Here is a 22025-nt window from a genome sequence, read left to right on the forward strand (position 1 = left end):
TTATTTATTTAGCTCTGTTAATTATGTTGTTTTAATGTATATACCTGGCAGTTTTCTTCTACCTCCACCACCCTTTCTGCTAGTAATGTAACTCCTCCTTCTCAGTGCCTCTAAATTTCCTGCTTACCCTTACGTCTTCCACTTTACTCTGTTCCTCGTTGGAAGAGGTGAGTGTTATTTTTGCTCTGTAATATATCACATTCCATCCTATCATTTCTGATCATTCTTGTTTATATTCTTGTTAGTCTCACCTTAGTTCGTAGATTGCCATGTATCGATCACTGTATAAATGTGTTTTGACAAGCGAAATCTGCCAGCTGAACTTCAGCATTTTCACTTGATTTAATTTGTGCAGGATTGTGTTGGGGGAGACGTATGCAGAGTAGATGATTGATTTTGTTTATTTTCTGTCTTGTCAGATATGTTTACTGTGTTTTGTTTCAACCATATTATTTTTTCACAATAGTTTTCACAATTGCCGTACCACTGTTTAATGTCATACTGTGAATCAATGACTGTGACTGTGACTGTTCTCTTTACTCTGTTCCTTGTTGGAAGAGGATTGTGTTGGGAACACGTACTGTATGCAGAGTGGATGATTAATTTTGTTTTATTGTCTCTCGACAAATAAAAATACACGACAAAGATTCCTCGGTTGTTTGGGTCCTTCTCTTAATACACTACACAATGCAGAAGTTCACCGGTTACACTAGGAAGGGTTACACACAGAGCTTAAGAGAAAAAATAAGTATTACAGATCAAACACAGGAATCAATGTGACTAGTCTCGGCTCCCAGACAATTGGAGAGCTCCACCTATCAATCGCCTGGGAACTCCTTGTCAAAAATGGTTGTTTGAACGGCAGCGAAAACAGCCACTAACAAACCTACACCCTTTTGTCAAGTTACCGGAAATTACGCTCTCCCCCAATTATCCTCTGTAGTGAAACAAACTGGAGATACAGAGAATCACTTTGTAACACTTAAAAAAAAAATTAACATTGAAAATTGATCATGTCCTGAGCAACGTTACATTATTTATCTGTTTACAAGCACATGACTTCTGTCTTCTGCATGTCACCGCCCCTTCTCCACGAAGGGATGCCCTAAAGTCTCTGGATTGGTTCTGCAATTAAAATTTTTTTAACTCTGAAATTGTTTCCACTCAGTTTTAACAACGAAAGCTGAGACAAAGTTCTCTCCCAGTCTCATAGTAGTTGAGCGACGCAGATAGAGATGGAGAACTGAGTGTAATGTGAGACAAATATGGTTCATATTGAAATGCTTCAGGCAAAGCTCATTCATATTTCATTAACTTACTTTTATAAGCACCTCTGCTGGGCTGTCAGACTTACCTTTATAAGCACCTCTGCTGGGCTGTCAGCAGCCCTGGGAGGCTGACCACTATCTCTCACATGAACCCGGAAGAGGAACTCAGAGATGGTCTCATAGTCCAGAGTGGCAATTGTTCTAAAATTAATTAACCATTCAAATAAGTACAGTAATTTAGAGTGGAATCAATGTATAAGCAGCTGAACCAGATATTGCCAATACTAGGGCTGTCAATCGATAAAAATATTTAATCGCATGATTGTCCAATTAACCGTGATTAATCGCAAATTGATTGCACTTTTTTAAAATCTGTTCTAAATGTACCTTAAAGGGATATTTTATTTTTTAAATACTTTCATCAACATGGGAGTGGACAAATATGCTTGCTTTATAATAATATAATAATAATAATAATAATAATAATAATAATAATAATAATAATAATAATAATAATAATAATAGATTGGATTTATATAGCACCTTTCAAGACACTCAATGCGCTTCACATATCAGGGGAGGGAGGGGGAGGGAACTCAACTCATTCACCACCGATGTGTAGCACCCACCTGGGTGATGCATGGCAGCCAGTTTGCGCCAGAACGCTCACCACACATCAGCTCTCACGGTTGAGAGTTGAGGACTGAATGTGCCAATTAAGTAACGAGGGATGATTAGGTGGCCATGATTGAAGGAAGGCCTGTTTGGGAATTTAGCCAGGGCACCGGGGTTACACCCCACAGGGCACCGGGGTTACACCCTACAGGGCACCGGGGTTACACCCCTACTCTTGCGAAGAGTGCCGATGGGATCTCTTAATGACCACAGAGTCAGGACCTCGGTTTAACTTCTCATCTGAAGGACGGTGCTCACTCACAGCACAGAGTCCCTGTCTCTGCCCTGGGGCATTAGGGAGTTTATTCATCAGATCAGATTATTCATCAGACCATTCGGACCAGAGGGGAAGAGCACCTCCTACTGGTCCTCCAACACCACTTCCAGCACCAGTCTCCCATCCTAGGCCAGACCTGAGGGGTGTACCACGAAACAAGATTAGTGGCTTAGCGAGGTTAAACCTGAAGCGAACTTCAGGTTTAACCCTAGTTTTGCCGTACCACAGCGCTAGGTAACTTCTTATCGAGATAGATCACCATAGCAACTTATGCTCTACGGCTAACCTGCTTTGTAGCAGGTTAAGTTCAGAGGATAAGATCAAAACCCATGAAAGACCCACCTGCTTACCAATCAGCTCTCTGGAAACAGCGAGTCACCATTCATATGGTCCCCATATGAAAAATACATTGCATTCAAATGAAAAAGAAAAAGAAAAAAGAAAAAAAAAGGCTCCTGTTGAATTAATCAAGGACTAAAGCCTTGCACTTGTTGCAGGCTACATTTAAATTAAGCCCTACTTACCACTTTGGAATATGTTTTTATATATTCATTTTAATGCTCTCAAGTAGCCTAGATACGTTGTTTGACCCCGCCAATCGATTACAGCTGAATGGTGAGTGGAGAAATATCACTAAACCGGCATAAAAAGGTTACATAAACGTCTCCAAAGCGCACGGTGCCGTGTGCGCAATGGAGCTGAGGCTGACATTGGGTTGGAAATGGTCATACATGCTAGAATAGCCTACTACATCTAAGCAATTTAATATGGGAGCGCCTGAACAGTGCACACAGATGATTCATATCTAGGCTACTCCTGCATTTTGTAGCTGCAACTGTGTTGCTTTTGGCCTGTATGATGTGATTGAACTTCATACTTCCAGCATCATTATATGAAATATGGAGATATGCGACTCTGCTGACAATAGCCTATAATGTGACCACAAAATAGGCTATTTTTTATAAATGAAATCTATGCCCGCACGTACCGTGTCGATTCAGTTCAGAAGCCTTTTTTTATTTTATTATCATTATGTTTTTTATTGATAGCCTATAGGAATTATTCAATCAGTGCGACTAAACACATCATGCATGAGATCATTATTATTCATTGAGCCTAAATGATCTATATACATACGGATTTTAGACTGAGATAGATTACACATTGCTTCCACTCGCAAAAAAGATATGCCGGTTTTATTGAGTTTATTGAGAGGGTGAATTGAGCTGCTGTAGATACATGGAGGCAGAAACCGCTCTTCAAATAAATGACTGATGTGAATAAAAGTGGTAACTTTAGACAGTCATTCGGGAACAGACTAATAATATCCAATGCGGATTTTGATTCTGACATAGTAGTAAAGCTTCACGATTTGGCTTAGAATGAATGAGGAAATAGGTGTGTCTGGCGCTGGAAAAGCTACGCCTCTGAGCTGGAGCAGTCCATATTGCATTGTGATTGGCTAGTTGTTAAAAACCACGCCTCTTTTGCAGGCACGAGCTCCTGTGCACGGGCATTTTCATGTGCATGCGCTCTCAACTTGATTAGAAAAACCTGGTTCCACTTAACGAGTGGCGATCTACGTTCGTAGTACGAGTTAACTACAATCGAGCTCCGTGGCAATTATCTGGTTTAGCCAAACCAGATCAAGGGACAGATCCTGGATCTTCTTATACAACATTCGTGGTACAGCCTACGCTTAGCTTCCCAAGGAAAGCGAGGAATGTAATGCAGGAGCCACTGGTGCTGCAAATGTACTGTATGTTTATTATTATTGGGACAATCCAATACAATCCAATACTAGACAATATTGTCAAGGAATATTCTCCATAATAACCTCAAAGGTAGGCCTACTGCATTTAGTATAAACAACAAATGCTGAAAAAATATGCTGAAATCATAACATGGCAAACTCAAGCCCAACAAGCAACAACAGATGGGCATATTGTGATAATTCCAAACCAGACAGATCAATGATCATCCTACAATGTGTTGCATTTAAAACTTGCCTCAGTGCAGATGGATCAACAACAACAGTGAAGACCCAGGTCAGCTGATCATGTATCTGTGCTTCTGTGGTGATATAATGGAGGGATGACCATCTATATTCATGTGTTTCTATGGTGTCTTAAAATGCGCACTATGGCACGCAGAGAAAATAGACCAAGTGCCGACGCACCGGCGCCGCGCTCGCCCGTCCATTAACATGGCCACCATTCAGCATCTGTTCCGCACCGCGCCCCAAGACGTGCGTTAATTGTGCGCCAAATTATTATCTCGTTAACTTTGACAGCCCTAGTCAATACTATGCATTAATTTGTACACAGCGGAGGCACCTACCGAATCGATCCAGTCCCCGAGTCCACGCTGAAAAACATGCGAGCGGTCTCATCTATGATGTGGAACACTAAGAGGGCGTTGTGATAGCGATCCCTATCAGAGGCCTGGATGACTAGAGGTTCTCCATCCTCTCCCAGGATCACACTGTTGACTGGAGCGGCTTCGCTGATGACACCCACATACCTGTAAAGGCAAAAGGGGACACATGGGGGTTATGGAATCAAATATATTTTGATTGATTGATTGATTGTTTGATTTTATTTTTGTGTCATGCACCCTACGGTGCCCAGCCCACATGGGCTTACAAGACACACAACATACAAATTACACAATACAAGATAAAGCGTTACAGTGTTACAATTAATTCACAAGTCAACATACTGCTCAAACAACAAAACAGATAATTACATCACTTTCTAAACAAAATGTTCTGCCTTTGCTCCCAGGCCTGGCAGATAAAATTCGCTATGAGGAAGGTTCCTTTAAAACACAACACACAACACATTTAAATCGCTCCAAAGAAGTACATCTCATCAGGACTGAATGGGGCAAAACAAAACAAAAAGCATAGGAACCAGTCATTGCCACAATTCTTTTGTAAGGACACTTTAACACTACCCCCACCCCCCCGCCCCCCACAGATACCTGATTTGTTGGAAGACAGGTGGGCTGTCATTGACATCCCCCACCTGGACAATGACAGTGGCGCTGGCCTCCACTCCTGCCATGCTCAAGGCTCGCACCACCAGGAAATAGGATGTTGTTTGCTGATTGTCAAAAACAGAGGAATCCAATGAGTAAAAACAAAGTTTTAAAATGCTATATTCATATATATATCATTTGAATTTTGAGATTCTGAGAATAAAGTTAGGATTCCAAGAATAGTCAGAATTATGAGTTCTAGCTTATTTACACCCTGTTTTCAGCAGAAATGTGCAGTGTAGCCAGGGGCTGGAAGTAATAATGTGGGGTGCTGCACCACCTGGCTACGGGGACACCTCGGCATTCCGAAATGTCGGCACTCCGAAATACCGGCATTCCGACAAAATTGTCGGAATGGAGATCTGTCTCGCCATTGCGAAAGAACCCTAACCCTAACCAGGAGGACTGGCTGGAGCTAACCTCTCCCAGCCCCCACGTCTAAACCTAACCTCTCCCACCCCCCATGCCTAAACCTAAACCTCCTGCAGACCCCAACCCTAAACCTAACCTCTCCCACCCCCTACGCCTAACCTAACCTCCCCCATAACCTAACCCTAACCTCTCCCACCCCTGTAGGCTAAATAACTCAAGATGCTATGTCGGAAAGGCAGACCTAATATCTTTCGCAATGGCGAAAGCTTTTTTGGAGATAAAAAGGGCCGCCTCTCCGAAAGCGTAGAAGTCAATGATCGGAATGCCGACACTTCGGAATGGCGAGATGACCCCCCTGGCTACAGTAGATTTCAGCTAAAACCAGGGTGTAAATGAATTTGGCATCTCAGGGCATGTGGAGACTTTGGAATAACCTGATCCTGTCAGTGGTTTAGTTTAGTTTAGTTTATTAAAGGATCCCCATTAGAAGGACATGACTGCACCTCTAATCTTCCTGGGGTCCTGAACACAGAGAATACAAACATATAATAAACGATTAAAAAAAATATATACCGTACATATATATATATATATATATACATATATATATATATATATATATATATATATATACTCAACATAACAGAGGATAAAAAGAAAATCAGACGACATAAAGAACATCTAACAACTCAAACTAATAAGGTCAACAAATATACAGCTGAGTGAAAATATGAAATGACATGTTAACAAATAACAGTATAATTAAACACACTAGACAGAGAAACAACATAACATAAACCACTAACGATAGACAAAAGCTATTTGGCAAGGAATTGCTTTGTTTGTTTTCTAAAGGCAGATTTATTGTTAACAGTAGATAACTGTCAGTGGTACTGTATAAACAAGCTTGTTTAGTGCAGTAGAGGCATGTGGAAAAAGCAGCTGCTAAATGAAGCGATCTTGGTCAATACTGCTTCAATTTCAAAGATTTCTGTTCACATTACTTAGTTATACATAAAAAAAAAAGAAAGATAGGGTCCAGGTTGAAAAAGTACAGAAATTCTCCTTTAAACTTAAAGAAAATTTTCACACCCTAATCCTCTTCTGTACCATATCTAAGTGAGTTCTTCAGGCAACACTGAGACGGTAGACATTGACACACACAAACATGAACAAACCTCAAAGTCAAGTGGTTTGCGCGTGCTGATAACACCAGTATAATGGTTGATAGAGAAGCAGTGCTCCTCATTGCCTCCGGTGATATCATAAATGAGTGCTGAGCGGCTGAGGGCGCTGACGCTGGTCACATGTGTTCCAATGGTGCTGTTCTCCATTACCTATGAATATGATGATACATCGCAGACAAAATGCTAAATGGCACTTTGGTAAGCTGCAAAATTACATTTATGCCATTTATCTATAGAGTGCCGAAGTCACACCCTCTTCCGGGTTCGGCATGGGACCTAAGGGATTTCATTCCCCACTAATTTTCCCATAGACCAAGGGTTTTCAAAGTCTGAGACTGTGGGCCTCTCCTCAGACAAAGCTTGGGAAAAGGCACCCGCTTACTTTTGTAATTTAACTCAATTCCTGGATGTAATTTGATCCCAGACACTCTAGAATTGAGCCAAGATAGCCTGACATTGCTGTTTGACATACTTCAGACTACACCAAATACATAAAAAGCTCTGTCTGAAGGCATTTATTTGTTTCTGACTCTGGGAAAGTGGGGAAACAGTAAAATTCCCCCAAAAGTACTGTATGTCTGATCTTTAACCAAATCACAGAGTATTTATTTATTTATTTGATGCGATGTCTTTTTGATAACTAATTTAATTAATAACTACTCTAATGTAATATTCTTTTCACTTTGTTTCATTGAGCCTCCCCCAAAACTGTTTGGAGCCCCCCTGCGGAGGCCGGCCTCCCACTTTGAAAACCTCTGCCATAGACATTTTGAAAAATCTTCATAAAAAGAGTTTTACTGGGCGTCTCGGTAGTGTAGAGATAAAAGCACTCGCCTACCACCGTGGTTCAATTCTGGCGTATGTTCCTACAGACATAATTGGCCGTATCCACGAGTGGGAAGCTGTTGGGGTATGAGTCCTGGTCGCTGCACTAGCGCCTCCTCTGGTCGGTCTGTTCGAGGGGGAGGGGAATGGGGGGAATAGCGTGATCCTCCCACATGTTATGTCCTGCTGGTGAAACTCCTCACTGTCAGGTGAAAAGAAGCGGCTGGCGACTGCACATTTATCGGAGGAAGCATGTGTTAAGGCCTAAACAGACTCGTCCGTCAGAGCCTCGCCCCGCCCGTATGACGGCAGGTGGAGCGCCGTCATACGGGGAGGGGGCGCCGTCGGCTGATGGGGGCTGCTCGAAAATGTAACTCTGCGGCGACGATACGTGCGTGATGTCAGCTGCACGAGAGTTGTGATTGGCCGTTGCCTTGGCTCATCGTCGTAAAGTCGCCTTTCAAAGCATGATGTTAGATTATAACGAACTAGTTGTGTGGCTTAGCCTTCCCAAATGTTGAGGGTCGTTTTTTTGAATTTAATACATAGAATTGGGAACGTTACATTCAATTTCATTCAGACTGCCTTGCACTCAATTCGCCACCATTTTCCCACGGAGCTCCCACAGGAGGAGGGAGGGTGGGAGGCGGGAGGGTGTAGTGACGTCCTAGCGTGTAGGGCTCGCTGGTGCCGGCAGACGGCGAGACGGCTCCAATTCGAGGCGGACGGACGAGTCTGTTTAGGCCTTAAGTCTACAACTCTCCCAAGATCAGCAGAGGGGAAGGAGCAGCGACCAGGACAGCAGGGGGAATTGGCCAAAGTACAATTGGGGAGAAAATTATAGGAAACACCAGAAAAAATAAATGAAAAAGAAGAGTTTTTACTTGTTGAAATCAAGCGATTCAGCTATATTCAGAATCAGGAGAGACCATAGAACATCTCACTTGGACCAAAACAAAAAATGTTCTATGGTCTCTCCTGATTCCGAATTTAGCTGAATCACTCGGATTGACCAAGTGAAACAAGGGTTTTACTAAACGTCTATGGAAAAATGAATTGGGAATGAAATCGCTCCCATGCCCAACCCGGAAGAGGGCGTGACTTAGACACACTATAGCCTATCCATCTCCATCCTTCTCTCCCTGCCTTCTTCTAGCCATTCCTCATTGCAACTGTCTCCACCCTTCAACCATCCATCATCCATCCATCCATCATCAATACATCCATCATCTATCCATCCATCCATCATCCATCCATCCATCATCAATACATCCATCCATCATCCATCTATCCATCCATCCATCCCTTTACCTCAGCCTGGTACTCCCTCTGAGAGAATTTGGGTTTGGAGATATCGGAGAGCATCAAGGAGATTCGGACTGAGGCTGTAGCCATTAATGGAGGAAAGCCACTGTCGGTGACCCGCACGGTGAGGAGGTGAACACCCACTGAGGTCAGCTCCAGATCCCCAGCCACAAAGATAAGGCCTGTGGCATTATCGATGCCGAACACACCGCCGGTGTTGCCTGAAAACCAAGACAGAAAGGTTACAGACATCATTTCACCGGTGGGTACGAATAAATGAATGTTTAAAGCTGGAGTGCATATATAGGCTAAATGAACGCTTGTTTAATTCAAGACATTGCCAAACGAGTTCCCACAATACTGATTTAAAGTCTATGAGCTCCACATAACTCTCTCTGTATTCCACAGGAATACTGTCTCTTGGGACAATCCGCACTGCGCACCATAGACTTTTGCCCAGCCTAGCCGGCTAATTTCCAGTTAGCCTTCTGCTGACTTGAATGGGGAGTGTTGCGGCTCTTCTAGACCTTCCAAATGTTATCGGAGCAAATGGATCAAATTCTGATAGTGAATAGAGTCATTTTGCAGGGGCATTGTGATGCCCAAAACAATTTATCCACTGTTTTACAGCCGCGACGCAATGGGCTACAGCATAGTGTTACAGTCGCAGATATGATAATATTCACTTCTATTAGTTGTGGCTGATTTGTATTTGATGTGTGTGGGTGTTCATTTATAAGGAAAACTGTGCCTTTTTGTCCCACGGCGCTGCCGTAACTAGGGTTAAGACGGTTGTCGCGCCTGCGCGCTGCAGTCGAGTCCAGTTCACACAGAAGATGAAGGCGGGCACAGCCATCACACAGCTTGCTGATAATACTAGTCTACGTCTCGTTTTGCATTGTTTTGTTTCTTTTGGTTCTGTCCAGTCTTTACGCGACCTTTTGACCGTGTGAGGACTACTTTGGAATCCTCATGCATTCAACCGCTGACCCAGTGTCGGGACCGGCCGGAATGCTTCTGGAGGCTATGTCAGCTAGAGCTAATGAGCGAGTACCCACATCTCTCTGACAAATCAGCCTGATTCATTGTTTCTGTTCATCATGTTATGGATGATGTTGCCAGTCAACCCCTATACACGAGAGTATACGAGCAATAATTGAATTGAGAATATGACTGGGCCGATCCTGTAACAGTAGCTTATGACAAATGTTGCAGTCACATGCTGTTCAGATTGTCCCATTTACCGAGTTGGGAAGTGGTTCTTCCTCGGTGTGTTCATGAGCTTTTAAGTGGGAATGTGGAAACAACATGGACACTACAAAGATGATGTGTTCTATGTTATTTCTCAGAGCATTTAAACAACACTTTGAAGCCGGTTCCAGTTTTTACACGACAACAGAGAGCGAAGGAAACGGTCGGGACCTCATTTCCCCCCGACACCACGTGAATACAGCGCACACACTCTCACTGCCAGAAGAGGGAGATAAAGGTAGTAGGGAAAAAGTGAACAGTGAGCACACTCCAAAAAATATATATATATAACTTCGGTGCAGGGCACAAACAATATCAAATCACAGCAGGAAACGCCAGCACACACAAAAAAAAAGTATTTTTGAAGGTTTAATACCTGAAGTCTGGGTAGGGCAGCAGCACAGCACAAACAGTTTCGGCACACAGGCCTTCCTCATGATGGTTAAATATAGTCACAACCGTACATTAAATTATATAAATATTTTTTACATAAACCCCCGAACGTAGACGGGTACAGACAGGAAAACACCCGTGTCAAACAAGTTACAATTATAGGACATATTGTGTAAGAGATACAACAAAGCTCAAAATGCACATTGGTCAGGAAAGCACACAAACAGACCTACAGACACGGAGAATACAGGGTGGAGCATAGCATTTATATAGAAAATAGAAGTATTAGAAAAATAGAAAAATAAAATAAGCCTGTATATTACAGGTATCACACATGAGCACATTCTAAAGAAAACAACCCAGTAGCAGTTCTTCATTGAGACCCTTAGGGTGCTCTGTTTGCAAGGTCTGTATCCAGAAGGCTCCCCTTTGTAAAAGAGCCCTGTCTCTGTCACCACCTCTCTTCAGAGGATGAACATGTTCAATGCCTTGAAATCTGAGGGAACACACATCATGACCCACTGTATTGAATTGAAATGTCTGGCCACTGAGGACTTAACATCCCTATTCCTAGTGTTACTTTTGTGCTCCGATATACGAGTCTTAAGTTCTCTGGTGGTCTTACCTATATAGAATAGGCCACACGGGCACTTCAATGAATATACAACAAATTTAGTTTTACATGAAATTCTACTTTTAATTGAATATTTCTTCCCAGAGTGGGGATGAAAAAAGGAATCACCTCTGATCATGGCATTACAATGAATACAATTTAAACAAGGAGAATTACCGTTCGGTATATTGGACAAGAAATGTACAGAGGGGGTATAGCAGTCAGCTCTGACTACCCTGTCTCTTATGTTTCTAGCCCGTTTAAGGGCAAATAGAGGAGGCTTGGTGAAGGCATGGCCCACTAGGAGGTTGCTCTGCAGAATGTGCCAATGGCTCAAAATAAAAAAATGTATGTCCTGCGAAACAGGAGAAAAAGTGGTTGCACACACAATATTAAAATCACGGTCCGAGGAAGTTTTAGGAACCAACAGCTCGTCACGTTTTAACTGTCTGACCCTCTGGAGGCTACTTTCCAGAATTTCGTTATCATACCCTTTGGTTCTGAATCTGGTACAGAGCTCGTGAGCCTGCTTCTCGAACATGTCATCTGTGTTTTGGTTCTGAATCTGGTACAGAGCTTTTCTATATAAATGCTATGGTCCACCCTGTATTCTCCGTGTCTATAGGTCTGTTTGTGTGCTTTCCTGACCAATGTGCATTTTGAACTTTGTTGTATCTCTTACACAATATGTCCTATAATTGTAAATTGTTTGATACAGGTGTTTTCTTGTCTGTACCCGTCTATATTCGGGGGTTTATGTAAAAAATATTTATATAATTGAATGTACGGTTGTGACTATATTTAACCGTCATGTCCGCCTACGGCGGTACAACACTGAGGAAGGCCTGTGTGCCGAAACTGTTTGTGCTGTGCTGCTGCCCTACCCAGACTACAGGTGTTAAACCTTCAAGGAGATAAAGGTACTGCAATACAAAAGCCATGCACTCCAGCTTTAACAAAGCATATAAAGCCAGCCACAGGTCATACATCCATACTGATTTAAACATTAGAGACGGCACACACCTGCTTCCAAAGCATAGGAGAGCCGTCCATTGATCCCGTTGTCTTTGTCTAGGGCCGTCACCTGCAGTACACAAGTACCGACAGTAGAGGACTCGTAGGCCACAGCATGGTACACAGTGCTGCTGAAGTAAGGGCTGTTATCATTGGAGTCCTCCACGGCCACTAGGACACGAGCAAGGTCACGCTTAAATGGAAACTCCTGATCTTTGACCTGGAGAGGCAGGAGGGGATGGGAAAGATGGATTTGGAGAGTGAGGTAGGAGGCTAAAAATGGAAGAAATCAGCTTCATTAATTAATTGAGTAAAGCAGGCAGAGTTGCCAAGAAGAGCCTAATTTGTAAGAAAGCTCACTCACACAAGCTCATGCATACAGAAAGACAAGGCAGACAAGGACACTGGCACACACCTAAATAGGGATGGGGATTGTTACTTTTATTGATAATGGTACCATTTTCGAGACTGCTTAATGAGCCGGGTCTTTATCGATACCACTATTGATAATTGTCTATTATTTGGTGGAAAGACGAGAGGACAATAAATTCTTAGCTGGTACTGCTTGTATTGCTTAAAAGTAGGGATGGGGCTGATCCGCTCCAATATCGGTATCGGGTGCCGATATTGGCACTAATTCACGAATCGGATCCGAATCGGATTTTTTTTTTTTTTTTTTTTCAATTCCAGCGCTGGCCGTAATTTGCCCATGTATAGTAGTATCCTTCTTTGCCTTGTATATTTTCTTAATTTTGTCTGCTTTTTGCAAGGTATATTTTAAAAAAAATCTTTAATTGGCCAAATCTTTGCCTATACTGTATATTCAAGAAAAATATTGGTATCGGCATAATATCGGTATCGGCAGATATCCAAATTCAGGTATCGGAATCGGATCGGAAGTGAAATAATGTGGATCGGTGCATCCCTACTTAAAAGTGAGTCAGGTGGTGAGGCAATTCAATTATTCTTTGTTTAGTTAACGGCAGTTGGCAGGCAAAAACTTGTATGTTTGTGCACCAGCGATTTGAGGTAAATCAGAAATAGAATCTGAATTATTTTATTTGCCATGGTATGTTTTCACATACTAGGAATTTGTCTTGGTGTGGTTGGTGCTCATAGACATAAACAAATAAGATATAAAGGATCTAAGGAGATTATAAAATATTATAAGTATTCAGATATTAACAGATATACACAGTATTAACAGAATATAAACAGCCTTGACAGCTAGGTAGCCTAAGTTTGCTGTTTACAGAATCTGTACAGGGTCAGGGTGCATCAGAGGTAGCAGCAGTAAGTGAGCTTTGTGTTGACATAGTTTGCAGATAAGTGACAGTCAGTCACAGTAATAAAATATGTACAGTGATAAGGTGCATGATATAGCAGCAGTACTAATTAGGCCAACCAGTTGCAGCTGTGGTGTCTTGTGTGCCAATTACGAATGAAACCGCTTTGTCGTTGAAAACGCTATTAAAAAATCTATTTGAATAATTATTTTTGTCAGATTATTGAATGATTTAGTTGTAAGCCGTGTTCTAAGCGGGATAATGTATACTGAGCCGGTGATTACTGGAAATAATGACCTTCAGGTGAATATTAAGCCCTCCGCTGCGCGTCGGGCTAAATCATTCACCTGTCGGTCATTATTTCCACAGTAATCACCGGCTCAGTATACATTATCCCTTAAATGTACCATGGAAAGGTGCCCAATAGTAGCAGCATAGTAATGAGCTTTAGTATTGCACATGTAATTGCAGGTATTGACAGAGAAGCATCGTGTTGTGCATTTAGGGGGATTCGAGGGACAGTGAGTTGTCAGACTGTGTGTGTGTGTGTGTGTGTGTGTGTGTGTGTGTGTGTGTGTGAGAGAGAGAGAGAGAGAGAGAGAGAGAGAGAGAGAGAGAGCGACTCAAGTCAGTGGGGGGGCCTTTGTTGGTGGGCTCCCATGTGGATGTGTGGCAGGGTTTTAGGGTTATCGTGCGTTCCTTTATCGCAAAAGAACTGGGATGTGGAGGCGAAATGACGTCACATCCGTTTTGTTAACATTCCATTTGCAGAAAAGTTGAGCTGGGAAGTTCACTGTTCACTGGTCAGATCCACTAGCTAGCCAGGCTAGCCATTGTTAGCAATAACAGTTGATAACAAGGCATTTTGTGGCATTTTGCGCATACAAACACTGCAGCCTCATGTCCACACAGATAGAAGTAGGCCGTGCTGTGTGTACAGCTGATTTAATGCGACACAAACAAGACAGAAGTGCTAAATAGCATTTATACGATTATAACTACTGTTGTTGCGCGGATCAGCCATCTTGGATTTTTTACGTCGGGGCTGCTGAGGCTCCTACGAGTTTGGAATGGGAAATACCAGCTCTGGTGACGTCACGTCCCAGCTCATGAACTTTGAACCGGTAAGATTACCAGTTCCCAGTTATAAAGGAATGCACGATTAGACTAGATAAAAGGAGATGATTGACAGGTCGCCTGTCCAGTGATCGTACAGCTTGCCAATCACCAATAGCAGGCGGAGCTGCGGCTCTTGGAAACCCCTATCTCACGTGAGCTGTGCAAGATGGCGACAGACAACACTTTGCTGCAAAACGTTAGTCCAAAAAATAGTGGATGGGTTTATCCATATTATTTAGGTCAGTGACCTCAACACAAATCAGCCCTTTCCCCTTCCCCCCTCTCACCATGACAGTGAGGATGTGCTGTGTCCTGGCCTCATAGTCCAGCCTCTCTGCCGTGTAGACGGCGCCCGTGCCTGGCTGGACCCGGAAGAGCCTCAGGCTGGCTGGGTCCACACTGCCGTAGATGGAGAAGGTCAAGCGGGTGCGTTCGTCCGCATCGGATGCCCGCACGCGCAGCAGTTCCGTATCCACTGGAGCCTCCTCTGACACACTCACAGCATATGCAGGCTGGGAGAAGACTGGAGGGTTGTCGTTGCTGTCGAGGATTCGGATGAACACCTGAGAGAGACAGAGAGAGAGAGAGAGAGGTTGAAAACGGAGGTAGATATAGAACACATTGCTGTCTGTCATTGAACTGCTCTGCTGTGGATCCCCCTCTCTGTGATTTAACTTTAACTTCACTGGGTAAGTGATATAGGCTGTGTTATTTTAGTGTTATCTGTGTCTGCTTACTCCTTATTTAAAAAGGAGTAGTGTTTTAGGCTAGTCTTGTCTCTGAGTGAAACTGTGGCGCAGCTGGCTGATAGCTGGTTAATAGCTCTCAGCTGACAGCAGCCCAATCACCTGGGAACGACGGGCGCTGATTAGAGAGGTGTGGCTTATAGCCCGGCATATAAGTTGGGCTGCAGTAAGTTTCTTGTCAGTTACACATTGCTGTCTGTCATTGAACTGCTCTGCTGTGGATCCCCCTCTCTGTGATTTAACTTTAACTTCACTGGGTAAGTGATATAGGCTGTGTTATTTTAGTGTTATCTGTGTCTGCTTACTCCTTATTTAAAAAGGAGTAGTGTTTTAGGCTAGTCTTGTCTCTGAGTGAAACTGTGGCGCAGCTGGCTGATAGCTGGTTAATAGCTCTCAGCTGACAGCAGCCCAATCACCTGGGAACGACGGGCGCTGATTAGAGAGGTGTGGCTTATAGCCCGGCATATAAGTTGGGCTGCAGTAAGTTTCTTGTCAGTTACACATTGCTGTCTGTCATTGAACTGCTCTGCTGTGGATCCCCCTCTCTGTGATTTAACTTTAACTTCACTGGGTAAGTGATATAGGCTGTGTTATTTTAGTGTTATCTGTGTCTGCTTACTCCTTATTTAAAAAGGAGTAGTGTTTTAGGCTAGTCTTGTCTCTGAGTGAAACTGTGGCGCAGCTGGCTGATAGCTGGTTAATAGCTCTCAGCTGACAGCAGCCCAATCACCTGGGAACGACGGGCGCTGATTAGAGAGGTGTGGCTTATAGCCCGGCATATAAGTTGGGCTGCAGTAAGTTTCTTGTCAGTTACACATTGCTGTCTGTCATTGAACTGCTCTGCTGTGGATCCCCCTCTCTGTGATTTAACTTTAACTTCACTGGGTAAGTGATATAGGCTGTGTTATTTTAGTGTTATCTGTGTCTGCTTACTCCTTATTTAAAAAGGAGTAGTGTTTTAGGCTAGTCTTGTCTCTGAGTGAAACTGTGGCGCAGCTGGCTGATAGCTGGTTAATAGCTCTCAGCTGACAGCAGCCCAATCACCTGGGAACGACGGGCGCTGATTAGAGAGGTGTGGCTTATAGCCCGGCATATAAGTTGGGCTGCAGTAAGTTTCTTGTCAGTTACACATTGCTGTCTGTCATTGTACTGCTCTGCTGTGGATCCCCCTCTCTGTGATTTAACTTTAACTTCACTGGGTAAGTGATATAGGCTGTGTTATTTTAGTGTTATCTGTGTCTGCTTACTCCTTATTTAAAAAGGAGTAGTGTTTTAGGCTAGTCTTGTCTCTGAGTGAAACTGTGGCGCAGCTGGCTGATAGCTGGTTAATAGCTCTCAGCTGACAGCAGCCCAATCACCTGGGAACGACGGGCGCTGATTAGAGAGGTGTGGCTTATAGCCCGGCATATAAGTTGGGCTGCAGTAAGTTTCTTGTCAGTTACACATTGCTGTCTGTCATTGAACTGCTCTGCTGTGGATCCCCCTCTCTGTGATTTAACTTTAACTTCACTGGGTAAGTGATATAGGCTGTGTTATTTTAGTGTTATCTGTGTCTGCTTACTCCTTATTTAAAAAGGAGTAGTGTTTTAGGCTAGTCTTGTCTCTGAGTGAAACTGTGGCGCAGCTGGCTGATAGCTGGTTAATAGCTCTCAGCTGACAGCAGCCCAATCACCTGGGAACGACGGGCGCTGATTAGAGAGGTGTGGCTTATAGCCCGGCATATAAGTTGGGCTGCAGTAAGTTTCTTGTCAGTTACACATTGCTGTCTGTCATTGAACTGCTCTGCTGTGGATCCCCCTCTCTGTGATTTAACTTTAACTTCACTGGGTAAGTGATATAGGCTGTGTTATTTTAGTGTTATCTGTGTCTGCTTACTCCTTATTTAAAAAGGAGTAGTGTTTTAGGCTAGTCTTGTCTCTGAGTGAAACTGTGGCGCAGCTGGCTGATAGCTGGTTAATAGCTCTCAGCTGACAGCAGCCCAATCACCTGGGAACGACGGGCGCTGATTAGAGAGGTGTGGCTTATAGCCCGGCATATAAGTTGGGCTGCAGTAAGTTTCTTGTCAGTTACACATTGCTGTCTGTCATTGAACTGCTCTGCTGTGGATCCCCCTCTCTGTGATTTAACTTTAACTTCACTGGGTAAGTGATATAGGCTGTGTTATTTTAGTGTTATCTGTGTCTGCTTACTCCTTATTTAAAAAGGAGTAGTGTTTTAGGCTAGTCTTGTCTCTGAGTGAAACTGTGGCGCAGCTGGCTGATAGCTGGTTAATAGCTCTCAGCTGACAGCAGCCCAATCACCTGGGAACGACGGGCACTGATTAGACAGGTGTGGCTTATAGCCCGGCATATAAGTTGGGCTGCAGTAAGTTTCTTGTCAGTTACACATTGCTGTCTGTCATTGAACTGCTCTGCTGTGGATCCCCCTCTCTGTGATTTAACTTTAACTTCACTGGGTAAGTGATATAGGCTGTGTTATTTTAGTGTTATCTGTGTCTGCTTACTCCTTATTTAAAAAGGAGTAGTGTTTTAGGCTAGTCTTGTCTCTGAGTGAAACTGTGGCGCAGCTGGCTGATAGCTGGTTAATAGCTCTCAGCTGACAGCAGCCCAATCACCTGGGAACGACGGGCGCTGATTAGAGAGGTGTGGCTTATAGCCCTGCTGAAGCAGTATTTCTGAACACTGTCAGTCTACAGCGGCAGCGGTAAGCGGCACGTAGCCTCGGGCACGAAGACTCGGGAGTCTTTCTGTGGGAGTCCTTCGAAGGGAGGCCATAGAATAGGGTTTTTTGCTACCTCTCTTATTCTACCTAACTATGTGTTTTCTTCCCATCCCTGTTGTAACCTCAGCCCACAGACGCCGTAGACACGGCTGCTTCAGGTGTAGTAACCCTGGTAATCTCTCCCACCCTAAGCGCGCTAACAGTCCTTTTACTATTGCCGGAGGTCTCTGGAACTGTCAGTCGGCTGTTAAGAAAACGGAGACCATCTCAGCTCATGCTCTATCTCTAACCCTCCACTTTCTAGCTCTCACAGAGACCTGGATCATTCCTGAAAACACAGCTACACCTGCTGCCCTCTCTGCTGCATATTCCTTCTCGCACACCCCTAGAGCCTCTGGCCGTGGAGGTGGCACTGGTATCCTCATCTCTCCCAAATGGACCTACACTGTCACCTCTCTCTCTCATCTGTCTATCTCATCTTTTGAGTCCCATGCAGTTGCCGTATCCCTACCCATCAAGCTCAACATTGTGGTAATCTACCGCCCGCCTGGTCCGCTTGGTCACTTTCTGGACGAGCTGGACACCCTCCTCTCCATCTTTCCTGAGGATGGTACTCCACTCATCCTTCTGGGAGACTTCAACATCCAGCCAGTAACCTTACAATCTCCGTCTTTCCTTAACTTCTTCTCATCCTTTGACCTTTACCTCTCTCAATCTCCTCCTACTCACAAAGCAGGGAATGTGCTTGACCTGGTCTTCACGAGATCCTGCTCCACCTCTAATCTCACTGTGACCCCTCTTCCTGTATCCGATCACCACTTTATCACCTTCTCCCTTCCCATCCCCCTCCCCTCCTCCCACCCATCTCCCCCCCACTCTACCACCACCCGACGCAACCTAAAAACTCTCTCTCCCAACTCCCTCTCTTCTACCGTCCTCTCCCTACTTCCCCCTGCCGAGCAATTTGCTCTCCTGTCCACTGACGAGGCTTCCACTACTCTTCTCTCCTCTCTCTCCTCTGCTCTTGATTCTCTTTGCCCACTCACCACTAAGCCTGCCCGATCTTCTCCCCCTTCTCCTTGGCTGACTGAATCTCTGCGAACTTATCGAACTGAGCTTCGGTCAGCTGAGAGAAAATGGAGAAAATCACATCTCCCTGAGGATCTCTCTTCCTACCACCTTATCCACTCAAACTTCACTGATGCTGTCTCTAAAGCAAAAACCTCCTTCTTCATCTCTGAAATCCAGTCCTCTGCATCCAATCCCAGTAAACTGTTCGCCACCTTCTCCACGCTCCTCAACCCTCCCTCCCCTCCCCCTCCCTCCTCCCTCTCTGCTGACGATTTTGTAACCTTCTTTACAAAAAAGGTGGACGACATTCAGCTCCTCCTTCCATCCTCCAGCCACCCTCACTAACACTCCCGACTCCAATCCTGCTCCTCAGCCCCCTGTCCCTGGATTTCCTTCCTTCTCTCCTCTCTCTCCTGATGAAGTGCTTAAACTCATCAGCTCAAACCGAGCCACTTACTGCCCCCTCGATCCTATCCCTTCCTCTCTCCTCCAAACCATCTCACCTAACATATCTCCCTTCCTCACTACCTTCATTAACTCCTCTCTGTCCTCTGGTCTTGTCCCCCCTGCTCTAAAGACTGCAAGAGTCAAGCCTCTGCTTAAGAAACCCTCCCTTGACCCTACTGCTATTCACAACTACAGACCTGTCTCTCTTCTCTCATTCCTTTCCAAAACCCTCGAACGAGCAGCGTCCGAACAACTTTCTCTCTATCTCTCCCAAAATGACCTCCTGGACCCTCTGCAGTCCGGTTTCAAGGCTTCTCACTCCACTGAGACAGCTCTTCTTGCTGTCACAGAGGCCCTTCACACTGCTAAGGCCTCATCCCTCTCTTCTGTTCTTGTCCTCCTTGACCTGTCTGCTGCCTTCGATACAGTCAACCACCAAATCCTTCTTTCCACTCTGTCCGACCTCGGCATTTCAGGCTCTGCACTCTCCTGGTTTGCTTCTTACCTCTCTAACCGCTCATACCAGGTCTCATGGAGAGGGTCCCTCTCCAGATCCTGTCCTCTTACCACCGGTGTCCCCCAGGGCTCAGTCCTGGGCCCCTTACTTTTCCTTCTCTATATCAGATCTCTTGCCTATGTGATCTCTTCTCATGGCTTTTCTTATCACTGCTATGCTGATGACACCCAGCTTTTCCTTTCTTTCCCCCCCTCTGACACTCAAATCGAGGCTCGCATCTCTGCATGCCTCAAAGACATTGGCGACTGGATGTCTGCCCACCACCTCAAGCTCAACCTTGGTAAGACCGAGCTACTCTTCCTCCCAGGAAAAGACTGCCCTCTTGCAGATCTCTCCATCTCCATTGACAACACCACTGTACTCCCCTCCCAAACAGCCAAGAACCTCGGGGTGATCCTTGACAACCAGCTGTCTTGCTCTGCCAACATAGCTGCTACAGCGCGCTCCTGTAGGTTCTCTCTCTACAACATCCGCAAAATCCGTCCCTTTCTCACAAGAGAAGCGACTCAACTCCTGGTCCAGTCTCTTGTCTCCTCCCGCCTGGACTACTGCAACGTGCTTCTGGCCGGCCTACCTGCCACCGACATCCGACCGCTCCAGCTCATTCAGAACGCTGCAGCCCGTCTGATATTCAACCAACCCAAATTCTCTCACGTCACTCCCCTCTTCCAGGAGCTCCACTGGCTTCCCATCTCGGCCCGCATCAAATTCAAGACACTGGTACTGGCCTACAGGGCAGTTCACCAGACAGCTCCCCGGTACCTGCAATCCATGGTCAGGTTCCAAACCTCTCACCGCTCCCTTCGCTCCTCCACCAGTGCAGGTCGCCTCGCCCCTCCTTCGCTACGGGGGCTCAAAAGTCGCTCATCCCGATCTCGACTCTTCTCGTCCCTGGCACCTCAATGGTGGAACGAGCTTCCACCTTCGGTCAGGACTGCTGAATCACTGCCGATCTTTCGGAAAAGACTAAAGACACACCTTTTCAGGCTCCATCTGGGCCCTTCTTGATCTAACCTCGTCTCTCTCTTTCCTTATATAAAAAAAAAAAAAAAAACCCTAACCAACCTTGTACCACTAACCTAAACTTGTACCACTGTTCCTTCAGAAGCTGTAGTTGTCATAGACTGTGCTCCATAGTTGATTGTACTATTGCAGACAGAAAAATGTGTTATTGTAAGTCGCTTTGGATAAAAGCGTCTGCCAAATGACGTAATGTAATGTAATGTAATGTAACATAGACCGTGTAAAAAAATATGGACGTAGTCAGCGTGATGTCACCAATTGGTTTGTGGACTCTTGTTTTGAAGCTTAGAGTATGGGAGTGTGGCCGCCGCCATCTTGGGGTTCTTGCGCAGCTCGCATGAGACAGCACGAGACCAGGGGTTTTCCAGAGCGGCAGCTCCACCTGCTATTGGTCCATGATCAGAAAGCTGCATGAACACGATTTCAGACAGACAAGCCCGATTTCAGACAGACAAGCCCGTCTGGACAGGCGATGACTGTCAATCATGCCCAAAACATAAGTATTTTCTATTGTCTATTTTACGCTAAACAGGTGACTTGTATAAAAATTCACCCCTGTACGGAAATTAGCTATATAGATCAAAAACCGTTCCTTGAACAAGGTTGTAAACATGTTTAATCCTGTTGTAAAGTCAGAGATTTTAACTTGGGGCGAACGGGGAACGACTACCTTTTGGAGCCACTCTCGAGTGGGCATTTGAGGAACTACAGCTTTTATCACTTCCGCATTAATCTCTCAAGACAGATTTTTGATTTTGATTTTTGAAAATCTGTCGGCATGTGTGACAAAGTGGATGAGAACTCACCACTTGTCCCTTAAATGTTAATATTTCAGTACAGCTTATTTCTACATGTTTCAGTTGTCTATTTTTT

The 22025-nt window shown here is 44.6% G+C and overlaps 1 protein-coding gene across 1 annotated transcript in view; it reads right to left on the reverse strand.

Annotated features, from left to right (window-relative positions):
* fat3b (FAT atypical cadherin 3b) overlaps positions 1-22025 on the reverse strand; it is a gene marked incomplete at both ends in the record, with an annotated part of 214011 nt that overhangs the window by 110977 nt on the left and 81009 nt on the right. The window contains 7 exons of the mRNA XM_083633105.1: positions 1355-1469; positions 4561-4743; positions 5206-5327; positions 6813-6971; positions 8958-9172; positions 12232-12442; positions 14915-15190. Of these exons, the coding sequence (XP_083489231.1) occupies positions 1355-1469; positions 4561-4743; positions 5206-5327; positions 6813-6971; positions 8958-9172; positions 12232-12442; positions 14915-15190 (1281 nt within the window). The remainder of the gene's footprint in view (positions 1-1354; positions 1470-4560; positions 4744-5205; positions 5328-6812; positions 6972-8957; positions 9173-12231; positions 12443-14914; positions 15191-22025) is intronic.

This window comes from Poromitra crassiceps, assembly GCF_964638095.1.
Source record: "Poromitra crassiceps genome assembly, chromosome: 1".
In the NCBI taxonomy this organism is placed as follows: domain Eukaryota; kingdom Metazoa; phylum Chordata; class Actinopteri; order Beryciformes; family Melamphaidae; genus Poromitra; species Poromitra crassiceps.